General features: G+C 42.1%; 1 protein-coding gene across 1 annotated transcript in view; it reads right to left on the bottom strand.

Annotated features, from left to right (window-relative positions):
- The window catches only part of LOC138971979 (MAM and LDL-receptor class A domain-containing protein 2-like), a 299,457-nt gene that overhangs the window by 262,506 nt on the left and 17,894 nt on the right, over positions 1–19,057 (bottom strand). The window contains exons 6-22 of the mRNA XM_070344823.1: positions 17,858–17,948; positions 16,484–16,624; positions 15,807–16,075; positions 15,428–15,512; positions 14,601–14,696; positions 13,507–13,647; positions 11,351–11,613; positions 10,764–10,880; positions 9,446–9,458; positions 8,392–8,595; positions 7,193–7,344; positions 6,092–6,208; positions 5,267–5,357; positions 4,759–4,899; positions 2,752–2,919; positions 1,947–2,129; positions 929–1,150 (exon numbers count right to left, since the gene is read on the bottom strand). Of these exons, the coding sequence (XP_070200924.1) occupies positions 929–1,150; positions 1,947–2,129; positions 2,752–2,919; positions 4,759–4,899; positions 5,267–5,357; positions 6,092–6,208; positions 7,193–7,344; positions 8,392–8,595; positions 9,446–9,458; positions 10,764–10,880; positions 11,351–11,613; positions 13,507–13,647; positions 14,601–14,696; positions 15,428–15,512; positions 15,807–16,075; positions 16,484–16,624; positions 17,858–17,948 (2,494 nt within the window). The remainder of the gene's footprint in view (positions 1–928; positions 1,151–1,946; positions 2,130–2,751; positions 2,920–4,758; positions 4,900–5,266; positions 5,358–6,091; positions 6,209–7,192; positions 7,345–8,391; positions 8,596–9,445; positions 9,459–10,763; positions 10,881–11,350; positions 11,614–13,506; positions 13,648–14,600; positions 14,697–15,427; positions 15,513–15,806; positions 16,076–16,483; positions 16,625–17,857; positions 17,949–19,057) is intronic.

The raw sequence follows: 19,057 nt of genomic DNA, 5'->3' as shown, positions 1-19,057 counted from the left end.
CTTCTTCTTGTCGATCACACGTGGTGCAATCATTTCTTCTTCTTGTCGATCACACGTGGTGCAATCGTTTAAACTGTATGGAGGCGCAACGGAGTCAATTCATAATAATTAAGATCAGGATAATAATAACCAAAAAATCTCTCTCTCTCAAGAGACGGTGAACATCTGTGTCAGCTTGTTCTTTTGACTCTTCAACAACATCTTAGTCGAGCGGTGCCAGTAATGCTGTATTAGACTTGAATGCATGGACACAGACCTTAGTAAAGCTAAGAAAAAATATTCAGTGTTCTGATTCCCCGACCAACCCTATTCCTTCCAATTCTAGAACACCAGTGTCATTCTGCCAAAGTAATTCAGCAAAAATTCCAACTCTGCATAGAAAAAGCAGCCAGGCTTTGGATTTGTGTGAACCCAACCTGCAAAGTCAGAATCTTTGAGCAGAATCTCTGCAAATATCACAAGTCAGCTAGACCCCCTGCAGGAGAAGCTGTTTGGCGATCGTGCGGCCCTAAAGAAGATGGCAGCATTTGTGCGTGCCACAGGAGTGCATGTCTATGTAACCGAGTGTCGAAACACAACAATCACCTTTGGAGGCGAAGTCCAATCAAACAGGATTGAGAATTTTAGAGCCAATTTCTTAGCCCAATAAAAACTGTTTTGGTTACGCAAAGGCAACCAAGAACATACAAGGAGACCGCAGCAGCCAGACCCTACCACAAACAGAACTCTACGATCCACAGGTGTCTAGTTGGCGAGCTATAAATAGCTCAACCTCAAAGGCGAACAACTCTGCAGAGCCTGCTGTGAAGGGCGACAGTAGTCTCCCTGTCACATCTAGAAGGAGCGAACGAGAAGAAGAAGACAGAACAGTTTCTACTCTGCACAATGTGCATCGATGGTGAGCAGAAAAAAATCCCGTCCCTCTCACCGTGATTGGCCTGTGTGTGATCGCCAGTCGGTCCCGTCCCACTGGTGCCGGTGGTTCCATGGAATCTTGTCCAGTCAAACTGATCTCTCTTGTCCTGGCTCCACCCACACAAGTTGGCCTCAAAGTTGCAGTTGAAGGGGCCGGTGTTGGCGGTGGTGGAGGGGGTGGGGTGGGTGACTGGGGGTGAGAGGGTGGTTGGAGGTGAAGCTTTGCCCGGTATCACTGTCATGAGAAGAAAAAACAGAAGTCCAAGTTATTTCCACACTGAATTAAAACCACGTCAATCTCCACTCTCCTCACAATTACATGGGTGGGACTGAAAAATGTCATGAATCCTGAAGAATTTTAAGGGGGGGGCCCCCAGACGCTGAAGGATTTGTATATTTAACAACAACAAAAACGTCACCACAGACATTACGAATCCGGATTTCCGGAATATACCGGAAGAATCCCACCCATGCAATTATATTTCTTACAGAAGCAGCTCCACAAAGAGCGATACAAATCAACAGATGTTAAGAGAAACAAGGACAAAGGCGCTTGTTTTTGTTGAAGTAGACTGCTCCTATATATCTTTCTGCCTTCATTCTGTTTTCAGTACAATGTAGTGGTAAAGGCTCCAGAACTGAGAGCTTAGATGATACATAGAAAAATACACAGAGATATCTGAAAAGTAGCCAGTGCACTCTGATGTTGAGATGACTCATTGGAATACAGATGCTTTCTCAAAGACATACAAAGACACAGAAAAACTGACACAAATCAAACAAACTAAACCTAAAGGCGGTCCTTAAGTGAGCCCGAAGTTGACATTGCCAAGACATTGTGAAGTCTTTTTACCGGAATTCAGTGCTAAAGCTTTGTGCGGCCAGCTTCGCGAAGTATACTTCACGTAGTCGACTTCGCCCAGTTAAGGACAGGCTTAAAGGCATTAAAACCTGACACATAAACTTACTTTCACACAACAACAAAATCAAAGACAAAACTAATCCCCTCCCTTCTGTCATTCCTCTCTCACCTCCGCAGTTGCTCTCGGTGAAGCTGATGTCGTCAATGGCGATGTCGCCAGAAGCACTCCTTCCTCGCACACCCTCAAACACGATGCTGTAGTCTGTGTTAACCTTAGGAATGGGAGCCTGGCCGTTCTGCCAGTTATTGCCTTGGTTGCTGCTCAGTCGCCAGATGAAGCTGTCATTCTGGCCTGTCAAGCACAATTTTTTTTAGCTTGCATTTATTTACAAATATGAACGAAGGCATAGCAAAACTAGCAAAACTTGCCTACCATAGCCTTGTGACTGACTCACTAGTTGAGTTTTATGTCCTCTTAGGACTGGTAGTTGGCCTATATTGGGACAGGTAGAGGTAGTGTGCTACATAAATGAAGTGACCTTCCTGTTGGTATAATTCATCTGAACATAGCCAGCCTAACAAAAAAGATTGACACAAAAACACACATGTTTAGTTCCTTTTAGCAAGAAGTATTAACACTAACATTCCTTTTCTTGCAAGTTGACACAATGATAAACAATCAAATAGTCAATACACTTCAACTAACCTACAACTAAAGCTTGTACAGAGAAAGGTTAGAGAAAAATGAAAGCAACGCAAAGAGAGACAGTGCACCAACACGTCTTCACAGGACGAAAACCATTCGTTCAGTGACGTATTCCCGCGTTCTATCTCACGTGACCCATTCCTCTCGGAATTGTGGGAGATAAAACAACAGCATAATCTTTCTGTTCCATTCTAACTTTCCACTACTTTTTTTCCTCGTTTCCTACGAATACTTAAAACCACAACCAAGCAACACCTGGACCCCGTACCTGCCACACGGAGGTAGACGCTGAGCGTGTCAACAGTCTGACCGTACATGCTGTACCAGAAGTGAATGCAGCGGCCACTGGACGACACAGGTGGGAACGTCTCACTGACCAGCCACGCCTTGTGGCCCACAGCGCGAGGTGCTGACGTTTCGATGTACAGGTACTTCCCTGTGGACAGAATGGGGAAGACCATTTCACATACACTTGTTTTCTACTCAAGGGAGAGCTAAGCTTCTTCTTCGTTCGTGGGTGTAACTTCCACGGCTTTTACGTGGATGACGGTTTTTACCCTGCCATTTAGGCAGTGAAACACATGATGTATGCTCAAAATCAAATTAGTTGTTTCAGACCTTTTTAATTTGACATCCCACCTAAGCAATTTACTCGCCTAATAATATGTTTAAGCATATTTCGCGAGAAGCATGCTGGGTATTTTAGTGTTTCTATAACCCACCAAACTCTGACATGGATTACAGAATCTTTTCTGGTGGCACTTGGTCTTGTGCTTGGGTGTACATGCGAAGGGGGATAAGGCACTAGCAGGTCTTCACATAACTTGACCTGGGAGATCGGAATAATCTCCACCCTTAACCCACCAGATGCGGCTGGCCGGGATTCGAACTCACGACCTTCTGCTTAGGAGGCCGGCGTCTTATCCACTAGGCCATTACACCCGTCGAGAGGTAAGCATTTTGTATCTTTCTTTATTTGGTGTTTAACGTCGTTTTCAACCACGAAGGTTATATCGCGACGGGGAAAGGGGGTGGGGAGATGGGATAGAGCCACTTGTTAATTGTTTCTTGTTCACAAAAGCAGTAATCAAAAAATTGCTCCAGGGGCTTGCAACGTAGTACAATATATTACCTTACTGGGAGAATGCAAGTTTCCAGTACAAAGGACTTAACTCTTACATACTGCTTGACTAAAATCTTTACAAACATTGACTATATTCTATACAAGAAACACTTAACAAGGGTAAAAGGAGAAACAGAATCCGTTAGTCGCCTCTTACAACATGCTGGGGAGCATCGGGTAAATTCTTTCTCGTCCCAACCAATATGGGACTCCCCCTAACCCGGGGGGGGCAGCATTTTGTATTCCCCTCTTCCTGACATAATGGGGAACTTCTCACTGACCAACCATGCTTTGTGGCCCAAAACATGTGGAGCTGAAGTCTAGATACTTCCCTAAAGACTGAATGTGGATGTAGAGGTTACATGCCGAGTCTCAGTGATTATTAAAAATAATGGTCGAAGTTAGCGGATCATGAAAAGTGCGAGCTTCAGAAAGCTTTTTCATGACCGTGAACTGAGACCATTATTTTTAATAATCACTGAGACGAGGTGTGTAACATCTTTATTCCTCCTTTCTTCAGTTATTCAAAGAAAAGAGGAGTTTTTGTGCAAAAGTTTGATCGAATCCTAATCACTCAACCAGTCTACCTGCGCAGGCGATTGAATAATGGGCGGTTGTATAGTTAACTGAAAATCATTCAATTCTGTCCACACTTCTTGTCAGTTTCCCTGTTTTGGACTAAAATCAAGTACACAGTTATGTTGTTATTCTGCTGTGGCGGTAAAGGCAGATAGTGTGTGTTCTGTTCATGATTTGGTATCGCTTAGGAAATGTTCTTTCTTCGAATGGGACTAGCAGACGAACTTTTGCACCCGTGTTCCAACGTTAAAAACTGTATGAAGTTCAGTTTTCTGGGGCAAAATAATGTATGAAACCACTGTATGTTCTTTAATTTGATGAGATGTGTGCATTTGGTTGCGTGTGATCTGTTTATAAAATGAAATATTGTCGAAAACTAACCGTCGGATTGCAGTCTTTTGTCCAAGCAACTCAGTTCAGAAAATTTGGAAGGGGAACTACTCTTATCGCTAGACAGAGTACGAGAGTTACTTGCCTTGGGAGTTTGCTTGCACTCATAAGAGATCTAAAGCGAGTTTCTCTGCGTATGAAAAATTGTCAGTTTACACAAACATCTTGTGTCTGAACACATACCTTGCTTGTTGCCTGTGGTGTGGTCTGTTGTGGGTCCAGTGCCGCGTGACGATGTAGAGCCGCTATTCATCGTCCAGTCAAAGTCGTCGCCTGTGTGAGTGTTCACCCACGTGCAGAGTCCTGACTCAAAGTCACAGGTACCTGACAACAACGTTTCATAACACAAATCATGAGCAGGAAAACAAAATAGGTTAAAATTCATAACATTGTTACAAAAAAAAAAAGAACTCCCCGCCACCCACTCCTTTTGAAATTATCATGAGCAGAAAAATACAATCATGTTACAAAAAGAAATGTTTTAAAACTGAACCCAAATGAAATTTGTGAAAAAATGATGCAAAAGTGTGTTATTTGGTGATATCGAGAACAATCTCTGGAGCTCTGGAAATGCTTTAAATCTCATCTGACAATCAGTGGACAAATCTTTTGTTGACAATGGGGTAAAGTAGTAGAAAGACAAACAACGGAAGAAATAAAATGGCTGAAAAAGGAATACAGCCAAGTTTACCAGGACTAGCGCAAGGTCCTCGCAGCATGCTGACATCATCTATGGCGATATCGGCACGAGGTGTTGATCCTCGGACAGCTTCAAATACCACCTGAAACAACAGAGAGAAGTTTCAAATACCACCTGAAACAACAGAGAGAAGTTTCACATACCACCTGAAATACTCTAGAGAAGTTTGAGTCACAAGCTAGCATTCCTTCATAAACAAGCTTATAAAACAAACGTAAATAAACAACTCTAAAACAAAATAAAATAACAGTCTCTTCTTGAAAGAAATTGACCTGTTGTATTTTTGTGCCCATGAAAATCATCTTTCTGCTGTTGTGTTTTCTCCCCTCTTCAATGACTTCATACACGTTCCCTTCTAGCCTGCGGTACGTATATATGTTTGCCAGAGACTCAGAATAACTGTCAAAACCTACATTTATTTTTGGTCAATACATAAAGGATTGAAGAGACCCTATTGGAGAAACAAAGCAGATGTGGGTGGGGGGATCTAAGGCCCAGATTTAAACACTTGGATCAAAATCTATTCAATCTGGTGCATTCTGGGTATAACTTAACCGAGACAGATCTAACAGGCTTCAAGTAATTCGGGAGCTGAAAATTGGCTTTCAATGGAGAAAATCTTCCCAAAGGAGCAGGATATCAAGGCCTGATGCACTGCTTTGGTCTTTCCCACACACAGTTCATGCATGGTAAAAACCAAGTTGCTTTTACTGGAGAATATCCTCCAAAAGAAGTAGGATATCAAGCCTTGATGACTTGCTTTTTCTCTTTTTCACATACACAGTTTATACATGGTAAAAACCAAGTCGCTTTTACCTTGTAGCCTGAAGAAGCCAAGGTCTGTGGAACACTCATCTGACCAACAACCCAGCGGTTGCCCTGGTTACCCTTGCGGACAAATCCGGCTCGTGGCAGACTTTTGCTCTGTACAGCCTGTTGTGAAAGTGAATAGTAATGGTGTACTCTTATGTTTCATTATATATTTCTCAAGTTCTGTTCAAGCTCCCTAGACTGACAGGTATGTTCAGTAACAGGTAGGTGTCCAGTTTTTGAAACCCTATAAAAGCTTTCTTTTTAAACAAGGTGCATCAATAAGCATTACAATAGAAAGTCTGCAACATTTTTTTTTAAATGGGAAGAATTCACATTTCAAATGTAAAAAACCCACTTGTTTGGGACTTGTAATGCAGGGATGGCCAAATCGTCTGCCTAGTAGAAACCGCCTGGCTGGCCAGTGATAATTCTGGTCAAATGCCGTGCAACACTTCTGGTTGTGCTATCTAGTTTCAAAGCGTTATGAACACTGCAGATGCAGCAACTGAGGTATATGTACCGGGCCAGCGCAATTTCTGGCTGGCTAGTGACTTTCTTGAAGTAACTCGCCCGGCTGGTGAGTTTAAATTTTGAAATTTGGCCATACCTGTAATGAAAAGCATACGCAGAAGTTGACCTCTAAACCAACACACGTACAGACTTATACCGCCCACTGAATAAAATACACAACAAAATTTTTAACTGAATATCTTTGAACACATGGTTTAAAGCCACACTTGGGCTGATGTGCATGAGAAAATTACAAACCAGTTGGGAGCCAGCTGCAAGGTCGGATTGGTAGAAATTACAAACAAACCTCAATTTCAACCAATCTGAGCCCGCAGCTGGTTTCCACCCGGTTGGTAACTTTCTCAGGCACATAAGCCCTGGGCAACAATTAACACTTGTAACAGTAGAAGGCCACAGGCACAGGGCTACACTGCAGTGTCAGTGACACCACATGTAGTGCAAACATGACAGAACAGATATAAATCCGCATACCAGCGAATCTTGGGCTTTTATCCTGCAACAACAACAGCTTGCATTCAATGTTAAATGGGTACATCTTCACAAGCTGACCACATGCCCATATCAAGCAGTTACCATTGTGTACACGTTGAAGATGCCGATTCCATCCCCGTACATGTGGTAGAAGAACTGCAGACACATGGTGCTGGTGTCATTGTATTTTGGTGAAATCAGGCGAGCCTTCTGTCCGATTCTGTGATTGGTGGCTTCAGTGTACATGTAGTGTCCTGCGCACAAATATTGTGACACACACATATTTCAGTTATTCAAAACTATGTCCTCAAACAGCATCAGGTACAGCAGAACCTCCCTTTTAAGACCTTTAAAAATCTTAAAATATCAGGTCTTAAAAAAAAGGGAGTCTTAAAATGGGGGTACATTTACAGAGGTTATGAACAGAAAATCTGATAAAATATTCTTAGAGAGGAAGGAGTCTTTAATAAGGGAATCCTAATGGGGGGTCTCAAACGGGGTTTCACTGTAATCCCTAATTATCTTTTAACCCATTGCCTCTTCCACAGAATCATGCTGTCTACTTTGCAGTTCCCATGAGATGTAACTGAACAATCTTCTTCTTCTTCTTCTGCGTTCGTGGGCTGAAACTCCCACGTACACTCATGTTTTTTGCACGAGTGGAATTTTACGTGTATGACCGTTTTTTACCCTGCCATTTAGGCAGCCATACGCCGTTTTCGGAGGAAGCATGCTGGGTATTTTCGTGTTTCTATAACCCACCGAACTCTGACATGGATTACAGGATCTTTTTCGTGCGCACTTGGTCTTGTGCTTGCGTGTACACACGGGGGTGTTCGGACACCGAGGAGAGTCTGCACACAAAGTTGACTCTGAGAAATAAATCTCTCGCCGAACGTGGGGACGAACTCATGCTGACAGCGGCCAACTGGATACAAATCCAGCGCGCTACTGACTGAGCTACATCCCCGCCCTCACTGAACAATCTAATGAAGCAAGGCTCACCCTCGCTGCCGATTTTCGAGAGGGAGGAATGAGGAATGAGTATAAATCATTAAATGTACCTGCATTGTAAGACTCCTTCCCTTCAAGATCTGATTTTTGCCAGTTGGTTCAAACAAAATTTTATTCAGAATTTCTTCGCATGAACAGTTCGAAACACACAGCTAGGACACGCACTCAAGCAAATGCTTATATCACATTTTTGCCAGTTCTGAGAGCTCTTATATGGGGGATGACTGAATACCACCGAATGACTACGCAAACTACAAGAAACATGCATCAAAAAGATAGCTAGCTACCATTGGAGGTGCCATAGGTGTGGTCGCTGGAGGGTCCAGTTCCGGTGGTGGAGGTTCCTCTGGTGGTTCGACTCCAGTCAAAGTCGTCCACCGTGCTCTGAATGTAGCCACATGTGTTGCCCTCAAAGTCACAGCTGCGCACCGCTGTGCCTGGAGCCACCGTTGTTGTTGGGCCTGTCACATGGCCTGGTGTGGTCGCCCCTCCTAAATAATATTAATGAATTTACAAAGTGTTATGATTTGAGAAACAAAGGGACGTAATCACTCTTATTGCATACAACATGTGCAAGTAAAGTAAGTGAGTGATTTGCGGAACCTATTTCTGGCACCTGAAAGAATAGCAAGCATTGAAATGAACAAGTGTCTTGAACGAATGATGCACTAAACCTAAAAAGAACGGGGCCTGTGACCCACTGCATATCCGTTATCATGCGTACAGTCGGTACCATTTTCAGAAAATGTTCTGCCAGATATGTACCGACACAAGTTTAATCTTTCTGTTAAGGCCAAAAAAAATAATATGTGTGGTTACGGTAACATAGCCAAAAAAAATAGGGTAGGAAGATAGGCAATCACTTTTTTTTTTGTTTTTACTTTTTTTTTCTAATGTGTACAAATTAAACCTACTTGACAGGGAAATAAGTGTGCGACTCGGGCGCTTTTGCTTTCATTGCGTTTTCTGCACTCGTTTACTTGGTGTTTTTTTTGGTATTTTTTTGACAAATGTAATAAAAAGTTATAGGGTCGGCCCCAAAAAATAGGGTAGGTCGGGTTACCGTAACCACACCTATTTTTTTTTTAGGCCTAATGTGTTATGACCATAACGTTTTTGTGAAGGGATCAGAGAACTTCCAACAGTTGGCATTAGATCCAAGGATCATCTGTCGGCAAGGAATGTGCCTTCTGAAAGCAAGAATATGAACCTCACCGTCTTTAGACCCTCTAAAGTGCCACTATACATTTAAAGTTGGGGGCCTCGAGACCCTCTAGATGGGGCACCTGGGGGAAGCTCTGTACCTGAAAATGTTCAGCAGCTGACATTTCTTTTACCTACCTTCAGAATTATGCTAATAAGAACAGATACTACACTTTAATATTAGCCAAAAGGCCGAGAATGAGAAAAAAAATACAGTGGAGTCCAGCTATAACGAACCTGGGTATAACGAAATCCCGCTTTTAACGAACTGCCATTGATTTCCCGGCAGACAGCCTTCTATTTCTTACTTGTTACTTTCGGGCTACAACGAACCTTTTGAACTCATTTGCATAACGAACCCCTCTTATAACAAACACGTTTTCATCGCCCCAGAGCCGTTTTGTCTCTAAAAGTCACAAGGCTACAACGAACTGATGTCAATAATTGTCTCCAAAGACAAAAAAACACAAACACAAGTGCACATCGCGTGATGAGCGAACTCTGAACAAACAGCGGGAGGTGCACGGAACAGCCACCGCCGCTGTGTTTTCACTATTCCAATCAGCTGCTAAGCTATGACTGTGCTCTAAAAAGTCGCAAGGCTACAACGATCTGCGTGTGAGGCGAGATCAAAGGCAGGTCCATTGTGATAGCTGGGTGGCCTTGTTTAGAGACACTGACCTTCTTCTCAGGGGTGACCCAGTTTTAGCTTTCTTTCTTTATTTATTTGGTGTTTAACGTCGTTTTCAACCACGAAGGTTATATCGCGACGGGGAAAGGGGGGGAGGGGGGGGGGGGGGGGAGATGGGATAGAGCCACTTGTTAATTGTTTCTTGTTCACAAAAGCACTAATCATAAAATTGCTCCGGTGGTTCCCCTTTCATATGAGAGAGGAAACACTTCCTGCACCCGGGTCAGTGACCGAGTTTAACCTATGGGGAGTTTAACCTATGGGGTGGTCTCTTTGATGTCTTGAGAGGAAACTTGGCCAGGGTAGTACATGCACCAGAACTGGTGGACACCATGAAATCGGAGATTGATCAGAATGTACATGTACATGCTTTTACACGACTTTTTAAATTTTACTTCTAAAATTGTGACAGTAAAGTGAACATTTGAACTACGCCTCTATGGATTATATTATGAAGCTGTTGAAAACATGCAGAAATTGTATTCTCCAAGGAAAGATCGATGGGACGATCATTTGAAGGTGAGTGGGAAAACTTGTCTTAAGGCCATTTAGGGTTGAAAACTCTACAGCGAATTACTGATATAACGAACTAAAATGTATCTCCCTTGAGATTCGTTGTACCCGGACTCCACTGTAAACGTGAAAAAAAATGAAGAAAACAGGTACGTATAAAGCAGCCTGCATGCAACTGGGGTCCAACAAAAAAATGAAAAGAAAAGAAAGAAAAACCCACAAAAACAATAACAACCGACCTTCAGGAAGTCAAAAGTTGAACACAGTGCAGAAAGTGTACAAACCTGTGCATGCTCCATGGGCGAGTAGAATATCGTCCACCGCCATGTCACCGTGGATTCCGTTGCCTCCAACTCCCTCAAGTACCATCTGTACATAATATCATGAAAAACTGTCACTTTCCTTACGTTCAAACTGAATAGCTCAAATCTTGCAACACACTTTTCTTCTCATGCAGTCTTCAACCAATATTTTAAAGAAGTCTGTCAAATTAAATATTTACAGTGGTTACCAGATCCCTTTCTGGTATTTTCTGTTTTGAACAGGTAGAATACTTAACATTACAGACGATGCAATCTAATATATATATTTGTCATTATGTGCGTGTGTGTGTGTTTATGTGTGTTTTGCATTCATCAACGCTATATAAACGGCCACTTCTGAACAGATCATTCCCAAACTGTGTGTGTGTTTGTACCACTCATAGTCAGGTTATGGTAACATTTCAGACACGATATGTTGAGACACATAACCCCCCAATTTTATGGCTGTCTTAGACTAAGACTAATGTACACCCCCCCCCCCCCCCCCCCCTCCACATTTTTTTCTTCACAACTCACTCCGTATGGTTTGCGGCCTTGGCTGATAGTGACGGACGCTTTCGTCCACTGGTTGCCCTGGGAACTGGTTCGAGTCCACACGACCGAGCCCAGCCCTGACCCCGTTTTGATGTAGAAGTTGAGCGTTCCAGTGCTGCCCCCGTACATGTGGTACCAGAATGTCAGGCACTGGACGTCTTCCTGAGGCGTGATGGTCTTGCTCTGAATTCTGGCAGTGTGGTTGGTAGCTTGATTTGACACTTCCGTGTAGATGTACCAACCACCTAACAAAGAAAGAGAAATTAAATGAATAAATAATTTCACACACAATTCAATCAATAAATAACCAAGAAGAGCAACAGTGAACACCAGAAGCACTGCGTCCATCAAAGCAAAGTTTTTTCTTTTTTTAATTTTTCTTTTTTTAATTTTTGTTTCTTAACTTGGTCAAATAAGTTTAGCAGAGATAAAAGTAAGAAGTAACCAAACAAGAGAAAAAAGTTTTACACGGTTCATTAAACTTCCTGATCCTTGTATGAAGAGAAGACGGACAATGATTCACATATGACCATGGTTTTGATCATTGCTTCACAAGGAATGAAACCTGTCCAACTTTCCAAACTAAACAGAGTATTAGGAGGACTTGAAAAGGAGCAAGAATCTTACCTTTAATCTTATTGAAAAACTGTGTACAGTAGAACCACCCTTTTAAGACCATGTTTTCTCAGATTTTTTTTTCATAACTTCTGTACTTCTTCTTCTTCTGCGTTCGTGGGCTGAAATTCCCACGTGCACTCGTGGTTTGCACAAGTGGAATTTTACGCGTATGACCGTTTTTTATCCCGCCATTTAGGCAGCCATACGCCGCTTTCGGAGGAAGCATGCTGGGTATTTTCGTGTTTCTATAACCCACCGAACTCTGACATGGATTACAGGATCTTTTTCGTGTGCACTTGGTCTTGTGCTTGAGTGTCCACACGGGGGTGTTCGGACACCGAGGAGAGTCTGCACACAAAGTTGACTCTGAGAAATAAATCTCTCGCCGAACGTGGGGACGAACTCACGCTGACAGCGGCCAACTGGATACAAATCCACCGCGCTACCGACTGAGCTACATCCCCGCCCCTATCTTCTGTACATTTAGTACCCCCATTTTAAAACTCCTTCTTTTTAAGGCCTGATTTTCTCTGATTTGTGGAGGTCGTAAAAGGGGGGTTCCACTGCATAAGCACATATCGTTTCATTTGAGCTTCCTAGCTTTAGTGTTATTCGGTCTTAAATCTATCAACTCCCCCTTTGAAAGAAAGGGTAGGAAGCAAAGGATGATACAGTGGTACTCATGTTTTAAGATCTCCTGAAATCTGTGAAACATAAGTCGTTACAATGGACATGCATATACTGACACTAAAAAATAAAACAATCTACGAAAATGAGGTCTTTCAGAAGAGGGAGTTTTAAAATGGAAGGGGCAGGCGCAGTGGCGAGGTGGATAAGACATCGGCCTCCTTATCAAAAGATCGTGAGATTAAATCCTGGCAGCGGCAGCCTGGTGGGTTAAGGGTGGAGATGTTTCCGACCTCCTAGGTCAACTTATGTGCAGACCTGCTAGTGCCTTATCTTCCTTCGTGTGTACACGCAAGCACAAGACCAAGTGCGCACGGAAAAGATCATGTTATCTATGTCAGAGTTATAGAAACCCGAAAATACCCAGTATGCTTCGCCCGGAATCGGCGTATGGCTGCCTGAATGGTTGGGTAAAAGCGGCCATACACGTAAAATTCCACTCGTGTAAAACCATAAGTGAATGTGGGAGTTTCAGCCCATGAACAAAGAAGAAGAATAATGGAGGGTAGAAAAAGAGAGATTCGACTGCATGTGGAATAGTTGTGAAGAAGAGGACAGCTATTTGTGCTGCTGGTTGTTTCCCTTTTTGGTGTGCTTCAAACGTAAAAGATTTGTGAGACTTCCCCCTATCCAAGACCCTGTTTTTTTCTTCTTCAGATTTTCTGTTCATAAGGTCAGTAAATTTACTTCCATGTAAAGACTTCCTCCCTTTTTATCTCTTTTTGAACCTGATTATCTCAGATTTGCAGCAGTCTAAAAGGGGGGGGGGTATAGGGGGGTCCAATATGGTCTTACGACGATGCATAACCTTCATCTGTCTCAATGACACTTACGTCCGGTGGTGTGATCCTTCGACGGTCCAGTGGCGGAGGTACCGGTACTTCCCCGATGTCGCGTCCAGTCAAAATTGTCGCCTTTCATTTGCACCCAGCTACACATGTCTCGATCAAAGTTGCACGACACACTGTCTTGATCTGAAATGTTATCAAACGATGAAGCTGAGAAGAAATCAATGAACATCATACAGTTTGAAAGTGCCAATGTCCATCCAAAACGCAACAAGAGCAAATGCTAATAAAATTTACCTTCGCCATGACTACGCCATGACCTTTAATTTTGATGAGGGTCAATCAGATTTGTATCATGTCCTGAATTCATCAAGCTCAATAAGTGGGAAAAGTTTCAAAGCCCTAGCTTCAAGGAATTGATAATTTTCCACATTTGACTCCAACATGACCCCACTGTTACCTTGAAATTTGACCAGGGTCAACCAGACTTGAGTCATGACTAAAGATCATCAAACCTTATAAGTGTGTAAAGTTACAAAGGTCTGGCTTCAATAACTCGCCTGATTGCTCCTGCCAGTCAAAAACAGTTCTGAATTTTGTTTGTCAATGCCTAACAAATCAAACCATCTTTACATTCATAGATCTTTACAGTAGTCTGTGAAACAATAAAATTTATTTGAAATTGCAAAATGGCCATCATTTGGGCAGAATTACAAAACTTGTTCACAGTGGGGAGTGACCACAAAGACTGCCTAAAACTTGAAAAAGTTGCCAAAAATGTTGTGGCCATTTAAGCACATGTTCCGAAAAGATTATAAATACCAGTGTAACCAAGTGAAAGAAGCTCAACAATGACCTTTGGAGGCGAAGCCCAGTCAAACAGGGTAAGGAATTAGAGCTAAATCAATTGCTCTATAAAAACGGTTATGGGTACGCAAAGGTTTCCAAGAAGATACAAGGAGACAGCAGCAGCCGGACCCCATCACAAACAGAACTCTAAAATTCACAAGTGTCAGTGACAGAGAATACACGTCGACAACAGCAGAGTCTGCTGTGAAGGGTGATGCAGCAGTCTCCCTGTCACACCAGCAACATGCCTGCAATCTGAGTTTCTGCATTGAACGATGGTGGTGACTTACGTTGAGGGGGTGTGTGAGTGGACGGGGTGGTGGGCACTGTTGTTTGTGCTGGTGTCGTTGTCTTCACTGATGACGGTCTGGCCTTGGCTGGAGAATCTGTTCATAAAAAATGTTTGGAGTCAGTTGTCATAATATTCTGTCACTCATACATCAATATACATGCAGCCTGTGTTTTGACAACAATTTTTAGCCTCTTCTTGTTACTGTTTTCAGGGTCCTCTTCCACAGGTTGTCTTTTTGTGACTGTCTATTTCTCTTTCGCTTGTTCATGCCTGTGATTCAGTGACTTTATACCCAAAATAAACATATACAGTGGAACCCCCCCCCCCTTTTAAGACCCCCATTGATTTAACAGTTCCCCAATTCAAGACCTTGCTTTTTCAGATTTAGAGCTAATAATGTTAGCTCCCTTTTAAGACATGAATTCTTTAGATTTTTGGCAGTGTCAAAAATGTGCTTCCACTTTACCTACAAATATGCAACTGTTCAATGATTGCTGAAATAAGATTTCTCCCAATTCCAAGAAACACCTGTAATGTATCTATGCTAATTCCTTCTGATCATATTGACAATACTGTATTGTCTTATTGGTTTTCGTTAACTACTTTCCCCCGAAAGCGGCGTATGACTGCCTGAATGGCGGGGTAAAAACGGTCATACACGTAAAAACCCACTCATGCATAAACATGAGTGAACGTGGGAGTTTTGGCCTATGAACGAAAAAGAAGAGACTTCGCTATTTACATACATGTGTAATTAATTATCTAACTGGAACAAAAGCAGGATAAATTTGAATAAAAACGATCTAAATGTATTAGAATACTTACAGGCACATCCTCCGGATTTGACTACAGCATCATCAATAGCGATGTCACCTGCTGCACCTGTACCCACAATACCTTGGAAGAAAACCTGAAAGACACGATAACATTTTATTTCTTTACTGTTCTCCTATCATCTGTTGCAAAAACAAGAAAAACAAAAAATATTTGTGTCCAATGACAAGGACAACAAAATTAGGTTTAGTAGGTTAGTAGCTTTATATTTTGTTTTTGATTGAAGTTTGTTTTATTTACACAGGCGCTTGGAGCTTTTTTATTGGCGAACTGTGTTCCCTGGATGTTGGAGAAGAGTAATTTTCCTCGTAAAGTCAGCAAAATCAATTTTAATTAATTTTTGTCCAAAGGGCAGAGGTAAACAACTCACCTTGTAGTAAACACCTGGCTTGTTGAGCGGCACTCGGCCATACCGCCACACGCTGCCCTGGTCACCGGATAACGTCCAGACGGTCACCAGCTGCCCGTTGGCCAGTTTCATTCCCACGTTGAGTGTTCCCATGCTGGTGCCGTGCATGCTGTACCAGAAAGTGAGGCATCGCTGTGTGTGTCCGGAAACTGCCGGGAGCATCTGACTGAGCAGTATGGCCTTGTCGCCTCTCCGTCGCGGAGCGCTGGTTTCGATGTACACGTAGCTACCTGTGGGCAACATCAAGAGTTTAGAGTCAGTGACATTTTCTCATCAAGAGGTCAAAAACGGTTTGGTCTACAAAGTGCTTCAGTGGAACTCCCCTTCTAAGACCTCCACAAAAGTGTTCTTAAAATAGAGGGAGTCTTAAAATAGAGGGAGTCTTAAAATGGGGGTAAATTTATAGAGGTTATGAACAGAAAATCTGAGAAAAGATGGTCTTAAAAGGGAGAGAGTCTTAAACTGGGGGGTCTTAAAAAGGGGGTTCCACTGTAATTGTAAAAAGAAAGAATCTGAGAACATACACAAAAACTTAAAGTTGAAACAAAATTAGAAGTGAAATATTTTGCAGTGTCATGTCAGTTTTGGAAACATACCAATGTAACTATGTACAAATTTGCCTACAAAACAAACAAAACCTTTAGCATTGCCCTGGGTGTGGTCCTGTGCGGGTCCAGTGTTCTGGCTGGCTGTGGATCCTGATTGCCGAATCCAGTCAAAGTCATCACCATCTTGGACGTTCGAGTAGGCGCAGAGATCAGCGTCAAAGTTGCAATTGCCTGAAAAAAGAGCGCATCTTCAAATTAAAATATTAAAACTTGTTTACGTTTTGCTTATGTCTTATTCTGAGCCTTGCTATTTGTTTGTTAAATCAGGAAAACAGATAGAATGCAGGTACTGTATTCCAGAAGATCAATCTTTAACAACTGATACGGATACATCATTGCTTCAACTCAGGTTAAATTATCAGTAGTAATGTATTCTGATGACATTACCATCAAAACTACAGTTTGAGTTAAAGTAATTTAAACAAACATTGAGAAAAAAATAGTGTACTCTTGCAAAAAATCCGTTGACCCACAACCCCCCCCCCCTCCCTATTCATCCACCATTAATTTGATTAACTCAGATATATCTATATATGTTAACTTATCTAAACAACGAAGTGACTGTGGTAAGATGAACAAAGTTAAAAAACAAAGGATTACTGTACTCACCAATACAAAGACGACACAAGACGATTACGAATTTTTGCTTCTGGAAGCTTCATCAGGAAAAGAACACAAAAGACAACAAAAAGCAGACGCAACACGGAACGAACAGGGTTTGAAAGAAAATCCAAACCCTGTTCGTTCCGTGTTGCGTCTGCTTTTTGTTGTCTTTTGTGTTCTTTTCCTGATGAAGCTTCCAGAAGCGAAAATTCGTAATCATCTTGTGTCGTCTTTGTATTGGTGAGTACAGTAATCCTTTGTTTTTTAACTATGTTAACTTATATCAACGGCATTTGTAACATTGTAATCTCCAAATGTATACATGTATAATCATGCATGGGTGTTACTGGGAAAAATCAAAAAACCTGAAAGGCAGGGGTCCAAAATGCTCAAGTTTGAAAGAAAGTTTCTGGACACCGACGAAACCAAATCATAATAAGCAAGATGGCGGCAAATCCAAGGGAGCGAACCGAGAAAGCACGCGAACCGGTGTCAAAAGTCGGATCAGAACCGCTGCTCGTTATTTCAACTTAGCGAAACGAAGCTTTTTTTTTTTGTTTTTTTGAAAACCCGGAAAACCGGAATTTCCGGCTTCAGATTTTTTCAAAAACCGGAAATCCGGCAAAAGCCGGAAGAGTAACACCCATGTTCATGGCACGTGAAGTTTATTCAATTATTGTCAACACTGAAACAATCTCAAAATGTGTACTTGTTTTCAGTATTTGACCTAACATGCATAGGGCTATAAATCTGGAGATTCAGCAGCGTTAACCAGTAACGTTTAGTAACAATTTGGCTTACCAGGATTTGGGCAAGTTCCATCCTTCAGAAGGACATCATCAAAAGCAATGTCTCCTAGCGGTCCATTTCCTCGCACAGCTTCAAAGACAACCTGCACATGCAACAAGTTTTTCAATTCCATGATCCATCCTGTAGAACTTAATTGTGTAATCATAATGTCTTTTGAGCATTGATCGACTTACCACAAATGTCAAAGTAAATTACTAAAAAGATAAATGGAAACAGGTTCACAATAACACACATGCACACACAAATGCAGGCAGCTTTCCAACATTCAAACACATTCTTATCAACTATAATCAAGCATAACAAATTAATGGATAGATCATTTCATCGGTTGATGACACTGACAGATTTTGACAAAATTCAAGAAGAGAAGAAGGCTTTTGGTGCTTAAGATCTGGGCTCTCTCATGCTAGCACTTTTTCATCTTGCTTTAGAAATACAAATATCCTCTTGACATGAACACAAAACATGTATTCTTATGACTAGCAATGCCTGGAAATACATTGCATAACAACAAATGCTGAAGGCTATGACCTCTCCCTTCAGGGCCTACTGCATGTGTCCCCACAAACTAAACAAGAGGCGAAGCCTTCAAGGCTCACGTAAGAAATCGACAAACAGTAACACAAACTCAATCACTCCGTCACACATACACACACACACACACACACACACACACACACACACACACACACACACACACACAGTAAGCATAGGTGAAACTGTGCAAGAAAGCGAGACCCTGGATCTGCCAAGTAGTCTCGGCCCGCTCACAATAACAATGACCGAGACGTTCAGTAATTCCTTTGCGTGACGTCTAACCCTCTTACGTCATAATGTGACGTCTTCAAATAGTTTCTATCACACACGTCAAACACTTTTGACCGAGACTGACGTAATCCATAGACTCGGAAATGTTAAAGTTTCTATCACACACACACACACACACGCACGCACGCACGCACGCACGCACGCACGCACGCACGCACAGACAGACAAAGTTTATCATCGCATAGGCTACACTTACGTGAGCCAACTAAACTAAACTGTAAGATGTTAATATCTTTGATAAAAAGACGAAAAGATACAAAACTCAAACCGATCAGCAAAATCAAGAACAAAAACTAAACCGGACAAGGACAAAGAGATGATAGATATGCGGGGGTTGCTCGTACCTCATGTAGAGACAAACGA

The sequence above is a fragment of the Littorina saxatilis genome, linkage group LG7 (assembly GCF_037325665.1).
Source record: "Littorina saxatilis isolate snail1 linkage group LG7, US_GU_Lsax_2.0, whole genome shotgun sequence".
Classification (NCBI taxonomy): domain Eukaryota; kingdom Metazoa; phylum Mollusca; class Gastropoda; order Littorinimorpha; family Littorinidae; genus Littorina; species Littorina saxatilis.
Note: the sequence above shows the minus strand (reverse complement) of the source record. Positions and strands in the feature narration are given on the sequence as shown.